At 38.0% G+C, this 22,138-nt stretch overlaps 1 protein-coding gene across 3 annotated transcripts in view; it reads right to left on the bottom strand.

Moving 5' to 3' along the window:
- The window catches only part of ST8SIA1 (ST8 alpha-N-acetyl-neuraminide alpha-2,8-sialyltransferase 1), a 152,915-nt gene continuing 133,403 nt past the window's right edge, over positions 2,627–22,138 (bottom strand). For 2 of the 3 annotated variants that reach the window (XM_021092233.1, XM_021092235.1), the window contains one exon: positions 2,627–11,357. In XM_021092233.1, coding sequence (XP_020947892.1) covers positions 10,883–11,357 — 475 coding nt within the window. In that variant the 3' untranslated portion in view covers positions 2,627–10,882. The remainder of the gene's footprint in view (positions 11,358–22,138) is intronic. The other variant, XM_021092234.1, reaches the window with a different exon arrangement.

The following is a 22,138-nucleotide window of genomic DNA, read 5'->3' as shown; positions in this document are numbered from 1 at the left end:
GGTTCATCTCTTTTCTCAATTACCACTACTTTCTTGGTGGCTTTATCCAGAGTTGTTTTTGTAGCAAGTATGGAGACTAAGCATGGAATCAATAATCTGGCTTCCATCACTGCTGAGTGCCCAACCATTAATAGCACAGAGTAAGGCTGAACCTGACATTTCCCAAGAGATGAGCAATCCACTTGGTGGGCTGTTGATTACAGTGGACCCACCACCAAATGAATACTCATATTCCATTCTTTTTTTTTTTTTTTTTTTGGTCTTTTTAGGGCTGCATCTGAGGTATATGGAGGTTCCCAGGCTAGGGGGAGAATTGGAGCTGGGGCTCCTGGCCTACACCATAGCCACAGCAACGCCAAATCTGAGCTGAGTCTGCCACCTACACCACAGCTTATGGCAATGGTGGATGCTTAACCACTTAGGCCAGGGATGGAAACTTCACCCTCATGAATGCTAGTCAGATTCATTTCCACTGAGCCATACTCCATTCTAAATGTCCCCTCTTTCTCCACACACAAAGGAATCTTCTTGATTGAAGTCTGTCTTGAAACCAATAAACCACTGATTGCCTTGTAATGTAACTTTGATCACATTGTTTATAATGAAAAAGTTCCCAAACTTTGAGGCTGATTTTTTTAAAATTCATGCCTGGAAATCATGACTCTTGCGGAGGAAAGAAATGTCTCATTTTATCTATGTAAAACAAGTAACAAAGGGCTTGTTTTCCCCACATTTTCAGAAACTAGATGATATGTCACAGAATTACAAATGTTAAGAATAATAAGATGTGGTCTCAATTTAATCCCATGGTTTCCTGACCCCTCACAATGAACCTCACAAGATTCAATTCAATCATCCTACATCTTTAGTCCTTCATGTCATCAAGGATCTAACTGTATATCCAAATAATAAGTTTTCAAGTAAAACTATAGTCTGGGACTTGTAATTACCCTCCTTTTAGTTTAGGAACTCTCGAGTAATTAATGCCTTTGGATTTTTAATATCTGTTTTTGAATACTTAAATCAAAACAAAGTGGAACAGCAGACCTTGGTAATATCTAGATTATTTTACTTAATGATAGTTGGTGAAAACAAGTGAAATCTATTTTCCTCGTGTGATCTGAGACTAGGTTAGAGCAACTCACATTTATGCTGGAGTTCTGCCCTTTTCCCCACAATGATTCAGCTAAACACCATGAAGATTTAGCATTAGGTAATAGAATGTCCTTTCCAAAAATAGCTGTAGTCCCAAAAGTGGTTATGTGAGAGCCAAGTCAGAGAATTAATAAGGAGATCTAGACAAAGCACCTTGATCAATTTCTAAGGAGAAATGCAGGGTAAAGGATGGACCAAGGTCACTCTTCCTGACATGTCTCCCACTGAGGAAGTGGCAGAACGAGGCCACCAGAACTCAAGGGAAACGGCACTCTGAAGCAATTATCTAAGTAATTCAAACAAGAAGGCACACTCAGGCTTGTCAAAGTCATTCATAAGAGCACAGGGGAATCTAAATATTTTGAATCTTGTTAGAAATTTAGTAAAGTATCTCTAGTACATGCATATCAGTATTGACTGGTGCCGAGACCAGCTCAGCAGGTGAGGGCTGAAAAATAGGTGCTGTGAAACTTAAGATTAACGTAAAACAAAATACAGAGATATTTATTTTAATCAAAGGTGAGAATCGGGAGACTCAAGGTCTCAGGAACCAAGAGCGCCGCCTCAAAACCACACTGCTTTTATTGTGCTCTTTAGGATTATGTCAAATGAGGAGGGGGCTGTAGGTGCAGGATATAGTTTTTTTATTATTTCAAAAATCACATAGCTGGTAGCTACTTAAGCTTTTACTCTGACCTTTTAGGCATGAAACAGTCATTAGCATTGAGGACGCCTGGTGTCAGCTGTCCATGCATAGTATCTAGACAATCATCATTGTGTGCCCATCTGTGGCAACCCAGTGAGCCTAGGTTTGTACCTCATTCTCCTTGCTGATGCATATCCTGCTAACGGCCCCTCATAAACCCCCTGCAGCCTTGAGGCTCCTCTTCCTCTTATTTTAACAGGGCATATCATGCTGTACAAATGGCATGCCTATCTGCACAGGTCCAGCATGCCTAGACCAACACATTATGTCCTCATTCAGCTGACCACATGAATAACTTATGCCTTTGGGTCTTTGTTCTTAAGTTATTTACCAGCACTGCGACTGTTTTTCAAACAGGAATATAGAGTAAAGCAGGACAAGATGGAGTTTTCAGCATAGAAAATAGAAGCAGAGAGGCTAAGAAAAGATTGTAGAAACATGTCTCCCAACAGACTCAGGACATGAAGAAAAATTTTGTCACTGGAAAAAATAGTCTCCTCCAAGTATACCACAGTAAATAAATCGTTCAATTTTCTTTCTACTTTATTTTGCCTAATAGATAGTGACTTTCACCTGCCTAATAGGTTCAAATAGTGTCATTATATTCTATTAATATCACTTATAATTTTATGTTTCTAAAATAATTTTCTCACTAAATAGCATGAAAAAAAATCAGTATAGCTGATATGATTACAAAATAAATGAAGACTAGACAAGGAAATAGAATTACCCCATATGCTTCAGGGAAATAAAAAAGACTTCACAAGCTATTTAAAAAAATCATTTTATTCACAGGGTGTATTTCCAAAATTTCTCCAAGTAAGGGAGGTAGAGAAATTGAGACTTATTGAACCTTCTCAGTACCAGCCATAATTACAATGAACACAGAAAAGAAAAAGACATGTTTTTACAGCAAACCTCTTCTTATGACATTGCGTTTAGACTCTGTGGAAAGAACAGCTCAGCAGAACCAGCAGAGATACTGTTTTCTCAAGTCACTATAAAAAGTACCACTTAAAGTTTTTTCTTACCTGCTATGTTTCATACAGAACTGAAAAAAAGAAGAAATGAAGAACACTGATATTTCCCCTTACCTATTACCAGTGGAATTTGGCTTCATTAGGAAGAAATAATTCCAGGTACACTTTCAAAATGATTTCGATTTTATAGTCTAATCTAAAATCTTTTCCAGAATTATTGCATCCACAGACTCTTAGTCAGACAGTAAATACTGTGTGAGAAAAAAAAAAAAGTGAATTTCTCTACATACTTCTTAGCTCCAGTCTCTGCAAATTTGCTTTTGAAAAACAGCTTACATGCAAAAGGTGCAATAATCAAGTTAAAGAGAAATTTTCTTTTTTAAAGCTTTTCAGACTAAATATGTTGTATGGTACCTAGAGTTCTAGTAAGGCTCCAAACTTTTAAAAAATTAGACAAACTTGTCCATGGTGATCTCCCTGTCTGTTCTTGCCCCTTCCTTTTGCGTCTCTGACTGTGATGTCCCCAATGGCCATCCATCATCACAAATTGTGAATCCTATGTGTTATGAAAAAGAAGTCTCTACTCACCTACCACTAGAAAGCCCAAAGTATTTATTGGTGCTTAAGAAGAATGAGAAACAAACAAACAAAAAAAATTGCATGCCTCCTATATAATTCAAGCATTTGTTGGAAAGACAAACAATTCAAATGTTTATAGGAAAGACAAATATTTTTAGTCTATGTGTTCTCCTGTGGCTGTCACCTAAGGCGTTCCCTACGAGAAGGTTCTATTACATCAACAAAGAATATTTACATACTATTATCAGACATCTCCAAGGCCTATATACTATTGTGCATTTATATAAAATAGTCACATTCACTACACTTATAAGAGTTCTTGCTGATGATCAAGATACAACTTGGAACAAACATGGTTACACCTCTAAAGTGACAAGGGAACATAAAGGAAATACATAAGGAAGTGGGAGTGAAGCCAGAAAAAGTTAAGGCACCCTCTGCCACCCCCACCAGGTCAGCCATCTTTCTCTTTTCGATGAGCATAAATAATGCAAAAGGTGTGTGTGTGTGTGTGTGTGTGTGTGCCCGCACAGGCTCATTTACACTAGAAAGTAGGGGAGAAGACATCTGTGTCTGCCTAATTAATAACAAATACAGAAGCCTTTTATTGAGGTAGTGGCAGGAACGGAGGACTAAAGCCAACACGATACCAAGTTTCGAAGGGTCAAGTTCAAGGTGATACTTCCTACTATCGCTGCCTCATCATGGCAGGGGATCTAACTAATAATCTTCATGTGGGAGTATGTGTCCAAGTGGGATGGAAGAAGGGTATGAGAATGACAGTGTTTGCATATCCAGACCAGCCCAACTTGGAGAGAGCAGGAAGTGGGGAAGCTTTTAGACAGTGAGGTTCCAAGTAGGTAAATAGGTACCACTTCTGCTTTCTTCCCCTAGGATCTCAAACTCTGGCTCACAGGCTGCTTCCTCTAGTGTCTTTCCATCATTAGCCACAATGACTGCACAACAATATATTTCCTTTAACACGTTTTGCAAAGGTTCTATTCTTGGGACTTATGCAAGGACAGCAAACCTCTGTGGTGTCTGCTTCACTGCACGCTAAGATCCCTCCCTGATTTTTATCTTTATCTTTTTTGTTAAACTTTTTTTTAAAAAAAACAACTCTCCATTTCTCTTACTGTGTAGAGAAAAGCAAACATATCTATCTCCTGATTTTTCTTTGTTGGGATTAAAAAGCACACGTCTTAGATATTTAATGGTATCATGGAAAAGAAAAGCTTTTAAAATGACAAATACCTGGAGAAAATTGAATTATATAGAAACAGAAAGCGACTGGATCAATACATTTAGATATTATTTTATAAAACTCCCAGATAGCTTCGCATCATTGATTATATCCCACAGCCTCAATAGGAAAGCAAATCAGAAAGGATTTTAGCACAACATAGAGATCAGTACCAACACAGGAGGTAGGTAAATGAGTGACCATGACCAAAATATAATTCCATTTTTGTGCTTTAAAAAAATTACAGTTATGGGCTATGGCCCATACAATTGCTCACAAGTATTGTAAGTCAATTTATAATAAGTTATTTACTCCTTATTGGTTAGCAATGCAAGAAATCAGAAATGCTGGCAACAGAAAATCAGAAGAAGGAAACAGAAACATATATTTTTCCTTATTGCAATGACAAGAATAGGTTTTGTGTCATGTTTAAATGAGTCTTCCATTCATGTATTTATTCCAATCTCTCACCTCTAGGATGCAGTTAAAAAATTCAAAGAGGAGCCAAAGCTGGGGGTAAAGCCAGTAGTGCCCATTTTCTTGTGATGGGAAGAAAAATGGCTATAGCAATTGCAGATTCTCATCAATCTCCTTTCATTTACAAAATAGGAATTTTAGAGTGCTCAATCTAAATACTGGGGCTTTCTATTCAGGAGTTTATAAACAGACAGTCTAGGCTTCAGCTTGCCTTTAGGTTGATCTCAGGGCTTTCAAAGAGGCTATATGTGAACTGGTAGAATATTTGCTATCTTCCCAGTTTTAAGAACTTAGAAGATGCATCTGAGTGAGAAAAAAAGCTCCATTTTTTTTTCTTTTCTTTTCTTTTTTTTCTGTCTTTTTGCCTTTTTGCCTTTTCTAGGGCCGAACCCGAGGCATATGGAGGTTCCCAGGCTAGGGGTTGAATCAGAGCTGCAGCCACAGGCCGACCCCAGAGCCACAGCAACACCAGATCCAAGCTGCATCTGCGATCTACACCACAGCTCACAGCAACGCCGGATCCTCAACCCACTGAGCAAGGGCAGGAGTCGAACCCACAACCTCATGGTTCCCAGTCAGGTTCATTAACCACTGAGCCACAACGGGAACTCCTCTATTTTTAATAAACACTGGCAGGGCCTTAATTAGGTCAGGATGACCAGAATTCTGTCACAAGATACCAATTTAGAAAGTACAAGTTTAAGCTCCCCACCATCCTACCCCCCCAAATGTTTAAGGCAATGTAAAATTTTAAGCTTCTCAGTGAATTTCCATATCAACTCTCTAAACACAAGGCTACTAGCTCGACTGCAGAGCTAGGCCAGCTTCCCTGGTAGTGGACAGAGCTTGTGCTGGAAAGCCAAGGCCAAGAGCAGAGACTTCTCTGACCCTTTGTATGCTGAAAGCTTGGGGCCTGGGTTTTTTCCCCTTCCACTTGCCTCTTCCGCCCCAGCACACAGTTCACTGAAGTTGCCAAAACTGCGACTCATGTTTACGTGCAGTTACAGCTTACTTTGTAAGAGGCTTGACTTAAGGTGTAGGTGCCCTGCAACTGTCTGCTCACTTCTCCTTCTTGATGTGTGCCCACTAAAAGCAGATCACCTCAGAATCAACCTGTATACTGGGACAATGCAGAAATAAAAAAGCATAGTGTTGTTTTCAAGCCTTCTTCCACATGCTTGTCCTCAGTTTCCCACCAAAGTCCTTACAGCTGTTGATCTTTGGAACTCTCCAGAGAGCAGCTATTGCCTGGTTTTGGTGGGAATGTTTTTATAAACACAATAAGCACTCTCTCAAGTTTTCAGTGGACTATGACATCTTTTGCTCTTTGGTCCCTCCTAACAAGGATTTCTCCTTTAAAAATTTTGAGTCAGTACTTTCATTTAAAAATTTTTTTTAAATAAATGGAAAGAATATAATTTTTTTCCTTTTTGGCCACACCCAAGGAATGTGGAAGTTCCAGGGCTAGGGATCGAAACGGAGCCACAGCAGTGACAATGCCAGATCCTTAACCTGCTGAGTCACAAGAGAATTCCTCCAAGGCAGTACTTTTAAACATAAAAATTAAAACTATGGATGGCTAATTTTCCAAACAAATTAGAGGTAGTATGTAATAAAATCACAACCTCACCATATTGCTACCCAGAAGAAATATTGATAGTTAGTTTCTATTTGAAATCATCTAGAATACCCCTGTAAAGCTTTTGACTAATGTCAGAATGTTTTTCCAAATTCAGAATCCTAGGATTTTCCCAGTTATTTTCCATGTAGATTTTTAAGCCACGTTGCCCATTGTTTCAGGTACAAATCATGTTTAACCTCAGCAAAGATTTTTAGCCAAGTAAAGGGCATAAGATATCACAAAGCCAAACGGAGTCCTATTTGAACATCTGTCACTTTGGATCATTTGGATCATTTTGGATCATTTGCCCTTGTTAAAACAACTAAAAGTGAACTTTGTGGAAACAAAACCCAGGAAGCTCTCCTTAACTTCTTATGTTACTTGCAGTTGAGATGTGCAATGTTGTATAAACCTTTTGTCAAATATTCTATATAAAGCATGTATGTCCAGTGTCTTCCTTCATATTAAAATCTTTCATGTAAAAAATTACTTTTCTTTCTTATGGAATAACTTAATCCTTCAATTATCTTAATTTTACTGAAGTCTAATTAAAATCAAACAGAAGTCATCCTTACTCATGATCCTTGGCATCCATGCAATTCTTAATTGAAGTTACTAACAATTAAAATTCACATTGAGCATTCATTTTCAGTCTCTTCGCCTCCTCTTTGATTCCCCTGAAGCAACCTATTTTTTGCCACTAAAAAGAAATTTAAAAATTAGACTGATTTTATTTAGAGGGTGACAACTTCTCTTGGCAGATGCCTCAAAAATGATGAAATATTTCCTTATTGAATGTGTCTACCATAACCTGCATCTTTTCTGAGCTGAATCTTAAGGTCAGAAATAATAAAATGTCATCAACCAAATATGGCAAAGAATGAGGCTCAATTCTGACAGTCTCACTTTCAAATAAGCAAAATAAAATAATGGAGTTTAGAACTCAACTTCTTACTAGTAATAGAGTATGCCAGGGTACTCTGCAAGATAAATCTAGGAAGGTCTTCACTTAGAAATACAGATATTTCAATAAGGATGGATACAAATAACTTTATGCTACACTCACGCATGTACACACACAAGCACAGACACTCACACTCGTGGGTTTAGGTACATCTATCTAACCACAGAAAAGGGAAGACGTATGGCATACCTATGAATTGTCACTTTAAAATAATGCCAAACTAGAATCTACTTCAAGAAAACACTCTCATTAACTTGTAGTCCTCCTTTAAATGACTTGAGCATGTACATGTACCCTTAAATGAAGACAATATGGAACAATCAAAATGTCCTTTTGGTCTAATCCAGAATTTCTCAGCCTGGGCCCTATTGGCATTTTTGAGTGGGTAATTCTTTGTAGTGAGGGGCTGACCTGTGCTTTGTGGGGTGTTTAGCAGGATCCCTGGGTTCTGGCCACTAGATGTGTGGTAGCACCCTCCAAACCAGACAGTTAAAAATGTCTCCAGACATTGCCAAGTGTCACCGGATTGTCAGGAGTGGGGGTGGGGGGATGGAAATCACCTCAGTTAAGAAGCCCTGATCTAATTACACATTATCAGTTTGGGCCATTTCTGTTTTTGCCTTTCAGAAGCTCCAAATTTATAGACCAACCATTGTACAAATCTAGTGCATGAATCTATCTCAGGAATCACAAGATACCAAAATTCCAGAAGGGATCTTCAATGACACTGGGATGCTTGGGCTTTATGGAGCTTGTTAATTACATTTTATCAAAGGGCTAATTCGATATGTATTTTATGAACTTTTATGTGTTTTTCATTAGCCCTTTTACATTTTGATGAAACGTAGAGGTAAAAATAAATTCTTTTTTAAGGTAATTACTAAATAATAATAGCTCAAAGGAGAAAATATATTCAGGGTTGCACATGTAGTGAATATTTAATGCAACTCACTCATAATACGTTCTCATATTTTTTTTTTCTGCCAAATAGGATCAAAAGAGCAATATAATCAAAACTCTTACATTCTTAACTTTTTTTTTTGCCACAACAATGGCATGTGGAAATTCCTGGGCCAGGGATCAAACCCATACCAGAGCAGTGACCCAAACCACTGCAGTGATAATGCTGGATCCTTAACCCCCTGTGCCACAGGAGAACTCAACTTTCTAGGTATCAATATAATCTGTGTTACGTCAACCAGTCATATTTTAACTGTTGATCTCTATAATAACCTCAATATTCGATCTTATTTAGAAATTACTCATTCCAACAATGTAGCATCAGTTGGACTTCCCATGTGGCTCACAACATAACTACTCAGTGTTGCTACTACAGGGGCTGTGGCTTGACCCCTGGCTTGGGAACTTCCAGTGGTGTAGAATTTTTCCAAGGGCATTGTTATCTTGATATCTTTTAAATTAACCCACTCAAAACTGCCACCTGTTTTAGTCTATAATGTATACTGAATCTCTACCATTAAAAATGGAGCAGAACTTTTGGGTACAGTTTACCTATATTTTGTGACACTTAAAAGAGTAAAGTTAGTGATTTCTACTGTCTCCTTTTGGATTAAGGCATCACAAAGCCCAAAAAGCACGTGAGGTTTCCTTTACCTTCCTCTTACATTTAAACCCATATGGCTGCTTGTAATCCAGTTGAGTTTGTTTGCAGGTATCAGAGCTTTGGTAACAAGCTTTCTGAGCAGTACTACTTGCTACTAAGGGAATAAACAGCTACTAATTCACATCCCTTCATGGATGTGAACCATGCCTTGCCAAACCCTACTCAACCACAACCATACTCAACACAGGATCCACTCATGAGATGTTGGAGAGAGTCAGAAGGAGTAAAACAATTCTGCTCATTCAGGGTGATCTGGGGGCCAGGCTTGCATCTCATGCTATTTTGAGCCTTATGAGCAGCAACCAGTAAGCTGGCTTGTCTCACATCAAGGTATAGTAGTAGTACATAATGAATTTAGAGCTCTCCAACACTGCTTACAGATTTTTGCCACTCCAGGTGATGTGAGTTCAGCTTTCATAGTTGCATGGGAATGAGCTTTGTTGAGCTTTGTTGTGCATGTGTGCAAGTATATGTGAGTGTACGTGAATATATGCCTCCTTTTGTGTGTGCCAGCATATGCTCTATATTGGAGGGAACCTACCCTGGTAGATAGAAAAAGGATATGCCTTCCAATCTGTCTTCCAGAGACTAAGCTTTATCCCATTGTGCTTTACTTCATCTCCCAACATTAGTTTATGAAGACAATTATGCAAATTTAGGAATAAATAACACACTGACATTTGTAGGATTTGTTTTGTTTTGCTTTGTTTTGCACTAAAATAATACTAATAATGCAAACAGGGTTACATATGTCGACCTAAAATGGAGTTTATGCCCTAAATTCTGAGGACGGAAAGTGGATCATCCTGATTATGAATCAATAGAGGCTGAATTCAACAATGCTTCACATTGTCTAAGTAGACTTGACAAAAGGAGACGAAGTAATTTTTATTTAACATTTTTTAAACGGAAGGGAAAGGAACTATAGTTAACAGAGACTTGGTTCAACAAATCACAATAATTGGCCATAGTGGTTTGTATCCATATTACTCAGTAAGGGATTTTTAAAATCTACCCCATTACCTACTCACTGCCCTTAAATAGGGCAAAAATAAATAATAATTTTTTTAAAAACCTATAGTTCTAATGTTAGTCTTAATAAGATAGTTTTTTTTTATTATTATTATTAAGTCAGTCTGTGTTGATAATCACTAACACTTTCACCCTGGCATTTCATTTATGCTACCTTGATTAATTCCTTCAACAAGTAAAGTTTTGTCTTGTTTGTGAACGGCACCTTCTTGATTCGAACCATATAAATGTGCTTTACCAACATCATTTCATCGGCATGTTACTAGTTGCAAATCCACCATGTGCTGTAAGATACTTCCTAGGACGTTTCACTTTGGTTTTTGTCCTCCAAGCCAATAGTAAAAGTAGAGTTTCCCTTGGGTTGTTGTAGTTGTTTTTTTTCCAAGGGGCCCATGCAAATCCATGAAACGACCTGGCCATTTCCTTTTGGAGTCATGTAGAAAACCTAACAAAAATACCCTGGCTCAGTCCTTTCTTTTTCCATGGTCTCTAGGAAGTGGACTAGAGTGAGCTGTCCTTGCACGGGTCTAACTGCATTCTCAGTGCACCAATTTTATGAAGATACCAGAGTTGGAGAAATTCCTCCGGCATAGCATGGAAGCCAGAAAAGGGCAAGACATTATCATAGTAGTGGTGGCTTATAGGCTGTTCATGCATATTCACAGAGAAAGGCCAGAAGCCATAGATGGCCACCTCTTCACAGAGGCCCAGGGCTGCGCTCACCAGAAAGAGTCCTGTGGACAGGCGCTTGGCATGAATTCCCCTACTCTTCCAGAACTTCCCAATGCTACGCAGAAAGTTGGGGTTGGCAAAGAGCACTGTTTGATTGGCACCAACATCTGACAGTGTATAATAAACTCGGAGGGATGGCTCTGTCCCCGTCTTCATAGAAAAGGCAGGCATGTAGATGTAACTGTGGTTATAGATTTTCATGTTGTCCACAAACGTCTTTCTGGACCACAGCAGGTTCTGAAACCTATTAAAGAGAAGAGGCTCCATTAAACCGGAAGAAAAGAAACTCATCAAAACCCACTTTACCAGTCTTCTGATGGCCCTAAGAGCTAACATCATCTCAGGAAAAAACATGAAAAACACTTCTTTTGTATTTAAAATCCACTTTGAACTTACCAATTATCACTCATCAAGCAGCCTAGCTTTTTCCCATCCCAAACTTTAAGTTCAGGTTAAGATTTCTTAATGAGATTCCTTCTGAACTAAAACGCATTGTATATTTTGTTCCCTTCCAGAATTTACTTGCCTGGAATGTAAAAATAATTTAATACTCATGAATTCACAAAAGTTGTTGGCTGTTGGATAGGCTTTTTAAAAAAGCTCCCTGTGTGGTAGACATAAGCACAGGATTAGTTTCCTTATCTACGAATCAAAAGAACAACTTTTAAGATACTTCTTCCACTGAAATTCTATGACTGTAAAAGTAATGCAGATTAATCAATGAATGCTCTATTAGAGCTATAATAGTCCATAGAAAAAGAAAGACTTGTTACTATTATAAAATAATGCTGTTGACCATATTGCCTGCTTCAAAGAACTCTACTTTCTTATATTCTTTCAGTTTAGATTACTTAAAGAGAGTGTCCCTGATTCAAATGTATTCAACTAAAATTGATGGTACACATCCTATGTGTCAGCCATGGAGGATTTAAAATTTTAATGACCCAATTTTTGATCTCAAGAAATTCAGTTCCAGTTGTGGAAACAAAAATGTAAGTGAGTACAATATAAGGTTCTAAGTGCAACTGTTTTATATCTGAATAAATTACTATGGAATACAAATGAAAAAAAAGAATTCTGCATTGAGAGAGGAAGTAGGGTCCAAGAAAGCTGCAGAGAGGGGATGACATTTAAATACCTCTTCTTAAGGGAACAACAAGAACAACCACTAAACTATACAGGACACTTTGGTCATAGGCAAGGGTACAAAGGATTCAGTGTCCCCAGAATGAATAAGGCAGGGGTGGTGGAGGCAGTGGTTGAAGACGAGGCATGTTCATCTTGTGTATCTCTACCCACGTGTATCTCTAATTTGTTTGGACTTCACTACGTGGTAATGGGAAGCCTTCACAGAAGTGAAAAGAATCTGAAAAAGAATGGATGTGTATATATGTAAAATTGAATCACTCTGTTGTACAGCAGAAATGACCACAACATGGTACATCAACTACACTTCAGCAAAACTTTAGAAAATGAAAAAATAAAAATAAAATGACACATCATAAAAAAGAAGTGAGTAGCACTTACTATCTGGATTACTAATGCTTCATTATTTGTTTAGTTTCAGTCTATATATATATATTAAAAAAGTAATTCTAGTGATCAGGGGAAGGAAGAGGCTGGTGGTCTGGAGATCAATTAAGAGGTTGCTAATGTAGTTCAAGTAAAAAAAGACAGAAAGACATGAGCAAGAAGAGGGCCTTGCAACTTCTTTTTCTGTCACACAAGAGATTTACCTTCTCGGATAATGCAGGTGAAGAAACAGCATCTAAGAATGGAGTTGAGCCACAACCAGCAGAGGGAATTCTGGCCTGACATGTTGGCAGGGCTCATCCTAAATATGCGAAACTGAAATACACACATCCACAGGATTTTATGTCGCAATCAGTGTTATTAACTCTGCCTGCCAAGAAATGGGTATTTCTCAAGCCCAAAGAAAGGGAAATTGCTCAAGTTTTCTTCATGTACTTGATTTAGCAGTCTGCCTTAGCAATTTTTCCCAGGACTTGACAAATAGAGATGTGATAACAGGGTTTTTAGGTGGAATCTATCCTATATAAGAAGCCATGGAAAGCACATTGATCTGTATTCTGGAGCTGGGCCAGCCTCTCCAACACAAACTGCTCTCCCCAACTTCAACAGGCTCTGCCTAGGAATTCTTTCATTCTCTCATCCAATTCTTTCATTGCCCACCCATACCTGTTGCTCTCTTCCTTTCTGCTCACTAATGCTCTTCCTGACCATGTAGATACACCCTGAAGATAACCTACCTTTTTGTTTAAGCTATGGTTCTCCAACTTTAGTTAGAATAACCTGTATTGGAGATTCCAGGATTCTGATAAGAGTGATATGTGGGTTGAATTTTTATTCCACACTCCTTGCTGATTCTGACGCAGTTGGGCTATTCTTAGGATCAATGTCATCAATGTAAGCTGTCTAGCTTTCTGCATCTATCCCTCAACATTTCTTCCTTTATATCTTTTAATTTTATCCTTGCTACATTTCTAAGAGGAAGAAGTGCCCCCTCTTCCCCTCTGTGTCTTAGGACATGCTATTTCACAATTTCCAAAGAACTCATGCTGTAAATTGGGTCCTTCCTTTTAAAGACATTCAACTTCTCCAATCTCTACTGAATTATTCCCTTCTTTTAAATATGATTTATGGCCTGCCAAAACTGAATCAAGAAGAAATAGATCAACTGAATACAACAATCACTAGAAATGAAATTGAATATGTCATTAAAAACACTCCCTACAAATAAAAGTCCAGGACAAGATGGCTTCACAGGTGAATTCTATCAAACATACAAAGAGGAACTTATACCAATCCTCCTTAAACTTTTTCAAAAGGTTGAAGAAGAAGAAACACTCCCAAAGACATTCTGTGATGCCACCATCACCATAATTCCAAAACCAGACAAAGATACCACCAAAAAAGAAAACTATAGGCCAATATCTTTGATGAATATAGATGCAAAAATTCTCAACAAAATTTTAGCCAACCAAATCCAACATATAAAATGATCATACACCATGATCAGGTGGGATTCATCCCACGTACAAAAGGATGGTTCGACATATGCAAATCAATCAATGCCATACACCACATTCACAAAAGAAAAGTCAAAAACCACATGATCATCTCAAATAGATGCAGAGAAAGCATTTGACAAAGTCCAATATCCATTCATGATCAAAACTCTTACCAAAGTGTATATAGAGGGAACATACCTTAACAAAATAAAACATTTATGACAAACCCACAGCCAATATAATACTCAATGGAGAAAAGCTGAAAGCCTTTCCACGAAAATCTGCAACAAGACAAGGATGCCCACTCTCACCACTGTTATTCAACATAATACTGGAAGTCCTAGCCACAGCAATCAGACAAACAAAAGAAATAAAAGACAACCAAATAGGAAGAGAAGAGGTAAAATTGTCACTATGTGCAGATGACGTGATACTATATATAGAAAACCCTAAGGACTCAACCCAAAAACTACTTGAACTGATCAACAAATTCAGCAAAGTAGCAGGATATAAGATTAACATTCAGATATCAGTTGCATTCCTGTATACTAACAATGAAATATTGGAAAAGGAATATAAAAATACAACACCTTTTAAAATCACACCCCCAAATATTAAATACCTAGGAATAAACCTGACCAAGGAAGTGAAAGACTTATATACTGAGAACTATAAAATATTAATCAAGGGAATTAAAGAGGATGAAAAGAAGTGGAAAGATGCTTCCATGCTCCTGGGTTGGAAAAATTAATATTGTAAAAATGGCCATACTACCCAAAGCAATCTACAGTTTCAATGCAATCCCTATCAAATTACCCATGACATTTTTCACAGAACTAGAACACAAAAATTTATATGGAACCACAAAAGACTCAGGATGCAAAAGCAATTCTGAGGAACAAAAACCAAGCAGGAGGCATAGCTCTCCCAGACTTCAAGCAATATTACAAAGCCACAGTCATCAAGACAGTGTGGTACTGGTACCAACACAGACAGACAGACCAATGGAACAAAATAGAAAACCCAGAAATAAACCCTGACACCTATGGTCACTTAATCTTTGACAAAGGAGGCAAGAACACAAAACGGGCAAAAGACAGTCTTTTCTGGAAGTGGTGCTGGGAAAACTGGACAGTCGCATGCAAATCAATGAAACCGGAACACATCCTCACACCATGCATGAAAATAAACTCAAAATGGCTTAAAGACTTAAATGCTAGACAGGACACCATCAAACTCCTAGAAGAGAACATAGGCAAAACATTCTCTGACATCAACCTTACAAATGTTTACTCAGGACAGACTCCCAAGGCAACAGAAATTAAAGCAAAAATAAACCAATGGGACCTAATCACAGTGACAAGCTTTTGCACAGCAAAGGAAACCAAAAAGAAAACAAAAAGACAGCTTACAGAATGGGAGAAAATAGTTTCAAATGATGTAACTGACAAGGGCTTAATATCTAAAATAAACAAACAACTTATACAACTCAACAGCAAAAAAGCCAACAACTCCATTGAAAAATGGCAAAAGACCTCAATAGACATTTTCCCAAAGAAGATAACACAGATGACCAACAGGCACATGAAAAAATGCTCAACATCCCTGATTATCAGAGAAATGCAAATCAAATCTACCATGAGGTATCACCTCACACCAGTCAGAATGGCCATCATTAGTAAGTTTACAGATAAATGCTGGCGAGGGTATAGAGAAAAGGGAACCCTCCTACACTGTTGGGAATATAAATTGGTACAACCACTATGGAAAACAGTATGGAGGTACGTTAGGAAACTAAACATAGAAGTACCATATGACCCAGCAATCCCACTCTTGGGCATATATCCAGAGGAGACTTTCCTTGAAAAAGATACATGCACCAATATGTTCATTGCAGCACTATTCACAATAGCCAAGACACGGAAACAACCCAAATGTTCATGGACAGATGATTGGATTAGGAAGATGTGGTATACTGCTCAGCCATAAAAAAGAACAAAATAATGCCATTTGCAGCAACATGGATGGAACTAGAGACTCTCATACTAAGTGAAGTAAATCATAAAGAGAAAGACAAATCTATTTCGCAAAGAGAAATCTGCAAAGCTACATACTGTATGATTTCAACTACATGACATCCTGGAAAAGGCAAAAATACACTATAAGAATCACTGGTTAGAGTTCATGATGCAGCAGAAACGAATCCAACTAGGAACCACGAGTTTGCGGGTTCGATCCCTGGCCTTGCTCAGTGGGTTAAGGATCTGGTGTTGCCATGAGCTGTGGTGTAGGTTGCAGATACGGTTCGGATCCTGCATTGCTGTGGCTGTGGCATAGGCTGGCACGTGTAGCTCTGATTGGACCCCTAGCCTAGGAACCTCCATATGCTCCATATGCTGCAGGTTCAGCCCTAAAAAGAAAAAAAAAAAGAAAAAAGAAAAAGATCAGTGGTTGTCAGGTGTTGAATGGAAAGAGGGATGAACAACTGAAGCATAGAGGATTTTTAGGGTAGTGAAAATACTCTGTATGATACTATAATGATGGATACATGTCATCATACATTTGTCCAAATCTATAGAATGTACAACACGAAGAGTGAACTGTATAGTGAACTACAGACTGCGGATAATTAGAACATATTGCTTTAGGTTCATCAGTTTTAATAAACGTACAACTCTAGTGGGAGATATCGATAATGGAGGAGGCTAGGCATGTGTGAGGATTGGGGGTATATGGGAAATATTTTATTTTCCTCTCAATCTTGCTGCAAACCTAAAACTGCTCTGAAAAAAAAATAGCATCTTTAAAATAACCATAGCTTTCCTATAATAGAGCAAGCACATATTAAAAATATATAATATTAAAGATTTTATTTGTAATAGCAACAATGGCCCCCAAAACCTTGAAATAAGCCTAAAAATAAATATACAACAGTTTTATGGAAACAATAATGAATATTGAAAGATGTCTCCTCAAATAAATGTGTAGGTTCAATGCAATCTTAACCAAAATTCCAATATGATTTAAAAACAAAATTCTATACAATGAATATAAAATTCATATGAAAGACAGATCAAGTATACACACTTAAGGCAATTTTAAATAAAAGAATAACAGAGAGGATTTAACTTACCAAATATCAAAACTGATTATAAAACTACAGTAATAAAAATACAACAGAACCTATGAAAGAACAGACAATATAGAACCAGGCCTACTTAGGATTTCCTGTATGATAAAAGTGACATTCAAACCAATTCATAAAAAATTGACTATTCCCTAAATTGTACTGGGACCACTGGCAACCCAAATAATAGAAACTAAGATGAATTCCTCCCTCACAGTGTTCAGAAAATTAAGTTCCAGATGGAAAAAGATACATTCCAACATTAGAAGAAAATATAAGAAAATATTTTTAAGACCTTGGGATACACAGGGCCTTGTTAAATATGGCACTAAAAGCAATATCCATAAAGAAAAAGATTGATAAACATGACTGCTTCAAAACTAAAGACTTCTACCAGACAAAGGTTATGTAATTAAAGAGACAAGCAACAGATTGAGGAGAAAACATTTACAAAATGTGAAACCAACAATTAGTAGACGGAACAAACAATAACAATGAATAACATACAAATAATAAAAGAGACAAATGGACAATAAACCATCAAGTCTGAGATGAGGAAATTCAAAGGGCCAACACACACATGAACATAACCTCACTAGCATTCAAATTATATGTTTATACCAATTTTTAAAACTTATAACAATTTAAAAACTATAGAAAAATAACAGTTTTCTACATATTCAATTGTTAAAAGTTAAGGAACATGATAACAATGAGTATTAAAAAGAGTGTGAGGGAGCTCCCTTGTGGTGCAGTGGGTAGAGGATCCGGGGCTGTCACTGCAGTGGATCGGGTCGTTGCTGTGGCTCGGGTTGGATTCCTGGCCCATGAATTTCCACATGCCACGGGTGTGTCAAAAGAAAAGAGAGTGTACAATGGGTACTTTATGCTTTAAATGGAAGTATGAATTGTTAGAGTTTAGAAGGCGATTCGGCATTTTCAGCATGCTCACCTACTGACCCAGCACTTCCATGTCTCAGGAGCTGCCTCTCATATTTATAGAGCAACTCCTTTTACTTCTCTTAAATCTTGGCTCAATTGAAAGCACCTCAAAGCCTTTCCTGACCACCCTCATCTGTCACATTTGTTGCATTTCTTCATTATACCTACCACTACATGGCATTTTACTATATATGTATGTCTTTATTTATTGTTTGTGTCCCTTTGAAGTATACTACAGAGGGGACTTCATTTTGTTTACCACTAAATCCACAGCACTAAGAAGGGTGCTTGGCACATGGCACTAATATTCATGAATGTTTGCTAATGTATGTGGAAAATCAGAGACAACTAAGTGTCCTTCACAAAGAGGATGGCAAAACAAGTAGTGTTGTGTCCATTCTTTAAATCCAAGGCACATCTTTAATAAACATCTCTATTTGTATAGAAATGAAATACATCCAAGACAAAATGTTACATGAAAAACAGAGAAGATGCAGAATTACTAGAGCAATTTGTATAGTGGGTTATCATACAGGATGCAGATATATATTTTCTATAGTTACACATATGTATGTAAATGCATGGGGAAATATTGGAAGAATACACACTAAACTGGAAACAATGATTAACACTGGGGAGAACAGTGGGCATGGAGATGCAGGTGGAGGGTCAAGTGAAACCTTAGCCTTATTTGGAATGATTCTATTCTTCAGACAGTGAATATATTTATGTGTTATTTGTGTTATTAACTATTTCCTTTTGAAAAGTTAGACACCTTAGCAATCATATAAATGCAAAATAAAACAATTGTTGAGTTTTTAGTTTACTCTTTTCAACACATAAATAAATTAGGACTATGGCTATAATTTCATTCTTTTTAAGTTTTTTTTAATATCATTATAATGTTGTACATACCATACAAAGCACATTTACCGAAAAAAGTCACAAATGTTCAGGTTAATTTATCTAAGCATATTTCAGTTTTAAAAGTTCACTTCTTTTATACTGAAACTTTGTTCTAATTTTCTTCTCTATAATTTTTTCCTTTTTTCTTTTTTTAGGGCCGCACCTGCAGCCTGTGGAAGTTCCTAGGCTAGGGCTCCAATCAGAGCTGCAGCTGCTGGCCTACACCACAGCCATGACAACACCGGATCTGAACCACGTCTATGGCCTACACCGCAGCTCATGGCAACACCGGATCCTTAGCCCACTGAGCTGGGTCAGAAATCGAACTCGCATCCTCATGGATACTAGTTGGGTTCATTTCCTCTGAGCCACAACAGGAACTCTCTCTATAACTTTTATTTGAAGTCTTGCCTTATTATTTACTTCCTGCACAAATATTTCAGCAGTTTTCCAGTAGGTTAACTCATTTCCTCATATTTACTTGCTTTCTTAATATTTTGGACCATTTGCCATGTTCACGGTTGCTGTCATTTTTCTTTTTGTGCAGCTGTTTGCTTACCCAGCTGTTGCTTCCTTTTCCTCTTTCAATGAACACTGATTTTTGTGTTGATTTATAATACTTCTCTCCTCTGCACCTTCTTATCATTTGGGGGCATCTCTTCCACAAGAAAATGTTTTACCAAATTGCATACAGCACATACCAAGCTCTTCCATTCATATATAGTACCTATTAAAATATGCCCTAAGAATGCAAAGTTTTAAAATATTTGCAGAGTGAAAGGTCCAAACCTAAACTGGGAATATTGCTAAGAGGAGAGAAATTTAGGACAGGCCTTTCAGAGATAGATATATCTGAACTGAATTTTGAAGACTGGGCAGAAGTTAGCTTTGTAAACAGAGTTGAAGAGAAAGAGCATGTTTGGCTAAGACAGAAAGGAGGGCAAAGGCACAAAGAGGAGAGAAGGGGGTTCTGAAAAATGCAAAGAATTTAATAGGGTAAAACTTTAGTGCCTTGGGAGTAGCTAGGTATGAGGCTAGCCTGGTGCACAGGGTACCATAAAACATTGACCTACAGCCCATCAAGGTGGAGATTTTACCCACAAGGAGAAGTGGGAACTAATTAGCATGTGTCAGCCTGTGAGGGAGATGATGAGGATGTTACCACAGGACCTGTAGGGGAGGAAGGAGAAGCTGACTTGGGTGACTGGGAAAAACTGGGCTCATCTTCACTGGAAAGCAGCAGTGAGGTCTATGGGGCAGCGTCCATGCTGACTTAGTGTGAGTTCTGCTCCAGTTGATAGAGCTGTGTCTCTCCTAAGCGTGAGGGTGAGTAAAGTTCTGGAGGCTCCTCTCCGTATGACATGTAACACAATAGGAGAGGGTGGCTTGAGGAGAAAGATCATTACCTCGTTATGGACATGTTGAGTTAGGGACATAAGATGGCCCAGAAAAGCAATGGACCAACATACAAAACACTGACAAATTACCGCATCGAAATGGTGGGCAAAGGTGGTCGAGCCACACAAAAGGTAGGTGGGCAGTGAGGTGAGTGGAAAGGAGGAAAGGGTTCCATAACAGAAGAGGAAAGAGTTTCAGAAGTTTGTCAACAGTGGTTGATGCCAGGGAGAGAGCAAGTAAAATGCAGACAGAAAATGCCACCTGAAGATTCAGCAACATGCCCATTTTCAGTGGCATCAGCTGTTTCAGTAAAAATCAATCTAGATCAGAGGTTGAAAACTCAAGTGTATCCAGGAGCCAAGCTGAATGGGAAAATATGTGAAGGGGCCAAGGATAGGACTAGAGGGAGTAGATCTGAAAATGGAATGCACATGTCCCAGCTAAAGGATTTCAAATAAAAAAAACAAGTAATAGTTAAGCGAAACAGTCACGCAGACCAGGTCTGGCCCATTGGCAACAAGCCTAAGGTCAACCCTCAAAATTTATTCAAAATTCCAAATGCTAATGAGACTACATAACCACAAAATCTCTTTGAAGCAGATGAAAAAACTAGTGTAGTATATATGATCTCTTTTTTGGGGGGAAGGATCTGGAGCATTTTCTTCTTTTTTTTTTCTTTTTTATTATGGTTGATTTACAATGTTCTATCAATTTCTGCTTTACAGCAAAATGACCCAGTTATTTATATATATATATATATACACACACACACACACACACACACACACACACACACACACACACACACACATTCTTTTTCTCACATTATCCTCCATCATGTTCCGTCACAAGTGATTAGATATAGTTCCTTGTGCCATACAGCAGGATATCATTGCTTAATCACTCCAAATGATATGATCTGTTTATGACATTACTGATAGTACGAGATAAGAACCGGAAGAACTATAATCAAATTACAGAAATAAACCACAAATTATTTTATAAGATCCTGCTTAACACCTGTTATCTTATTTAAGCCCTGTTGTAACTGGAGAGGGCATCATCCCTTTTCTGCTGTGGAAGAAATTGAGGATCAGAGCAGTTAAAAATTTTAGCAAAGTTTCATGGCTAGAATGTATGCAGTAGATTTCAGATTGCAACTCCAGCTTAATCTGACTCTTGATTCAATGCTCTTTCAATTAGACCGTGGTGCTTTTCCCCAGAGGGAAGATACATTCCTCCTGCCCTGTGTGAATTCGTTCACGTACTACCTGAGATATAGTCCTTCTGTCCTTCTCAAGGATATGGTCCCTGTTATCCTCTTTATCGCCTTCATTTTCATCTATTCCCTTTCACTGGTCCATTTTCTCCACATGAGCTCTTCTTGTCCAACACCCCTAGCTGAAAACAAACCGAGGTAGCAGAGAGCTGGGCCCCAGGTTGAGCAGCTGTGGTCAGTCTCCTGATGACATCTTAAGACCACATGCAGGAGCATCAGGCCCTGGTTAGGAAAAGACAAAGTAACCACAATTTCCTCTCACCCTGCTTTAGTTGAGAGGGATTTTCCAGCCTGACACACATGCAGAGAAGGTCCTCAAGTCAAGGAAGGTAGCCTAAGGA

The sequence above is a fragment of the Sus scrofa genome, chromosome 5, assembly GCF_000003025.6.
Source record: "Sus scrofa isolate TJ Tabasco breed Duroc chromosome 5, Sscrofa11.1, whole genome shotgun sequence".
In the NCBI taxonomy this organism is placed as follows: Eukaryota; Metazoa; Chordata; class Mammalia; order Artiodactyla; family Suidae; genus Sus; species Sus scrofa.
This window is presented reverse-complemented; position numbering and strand designations above follow the sequence as displayed.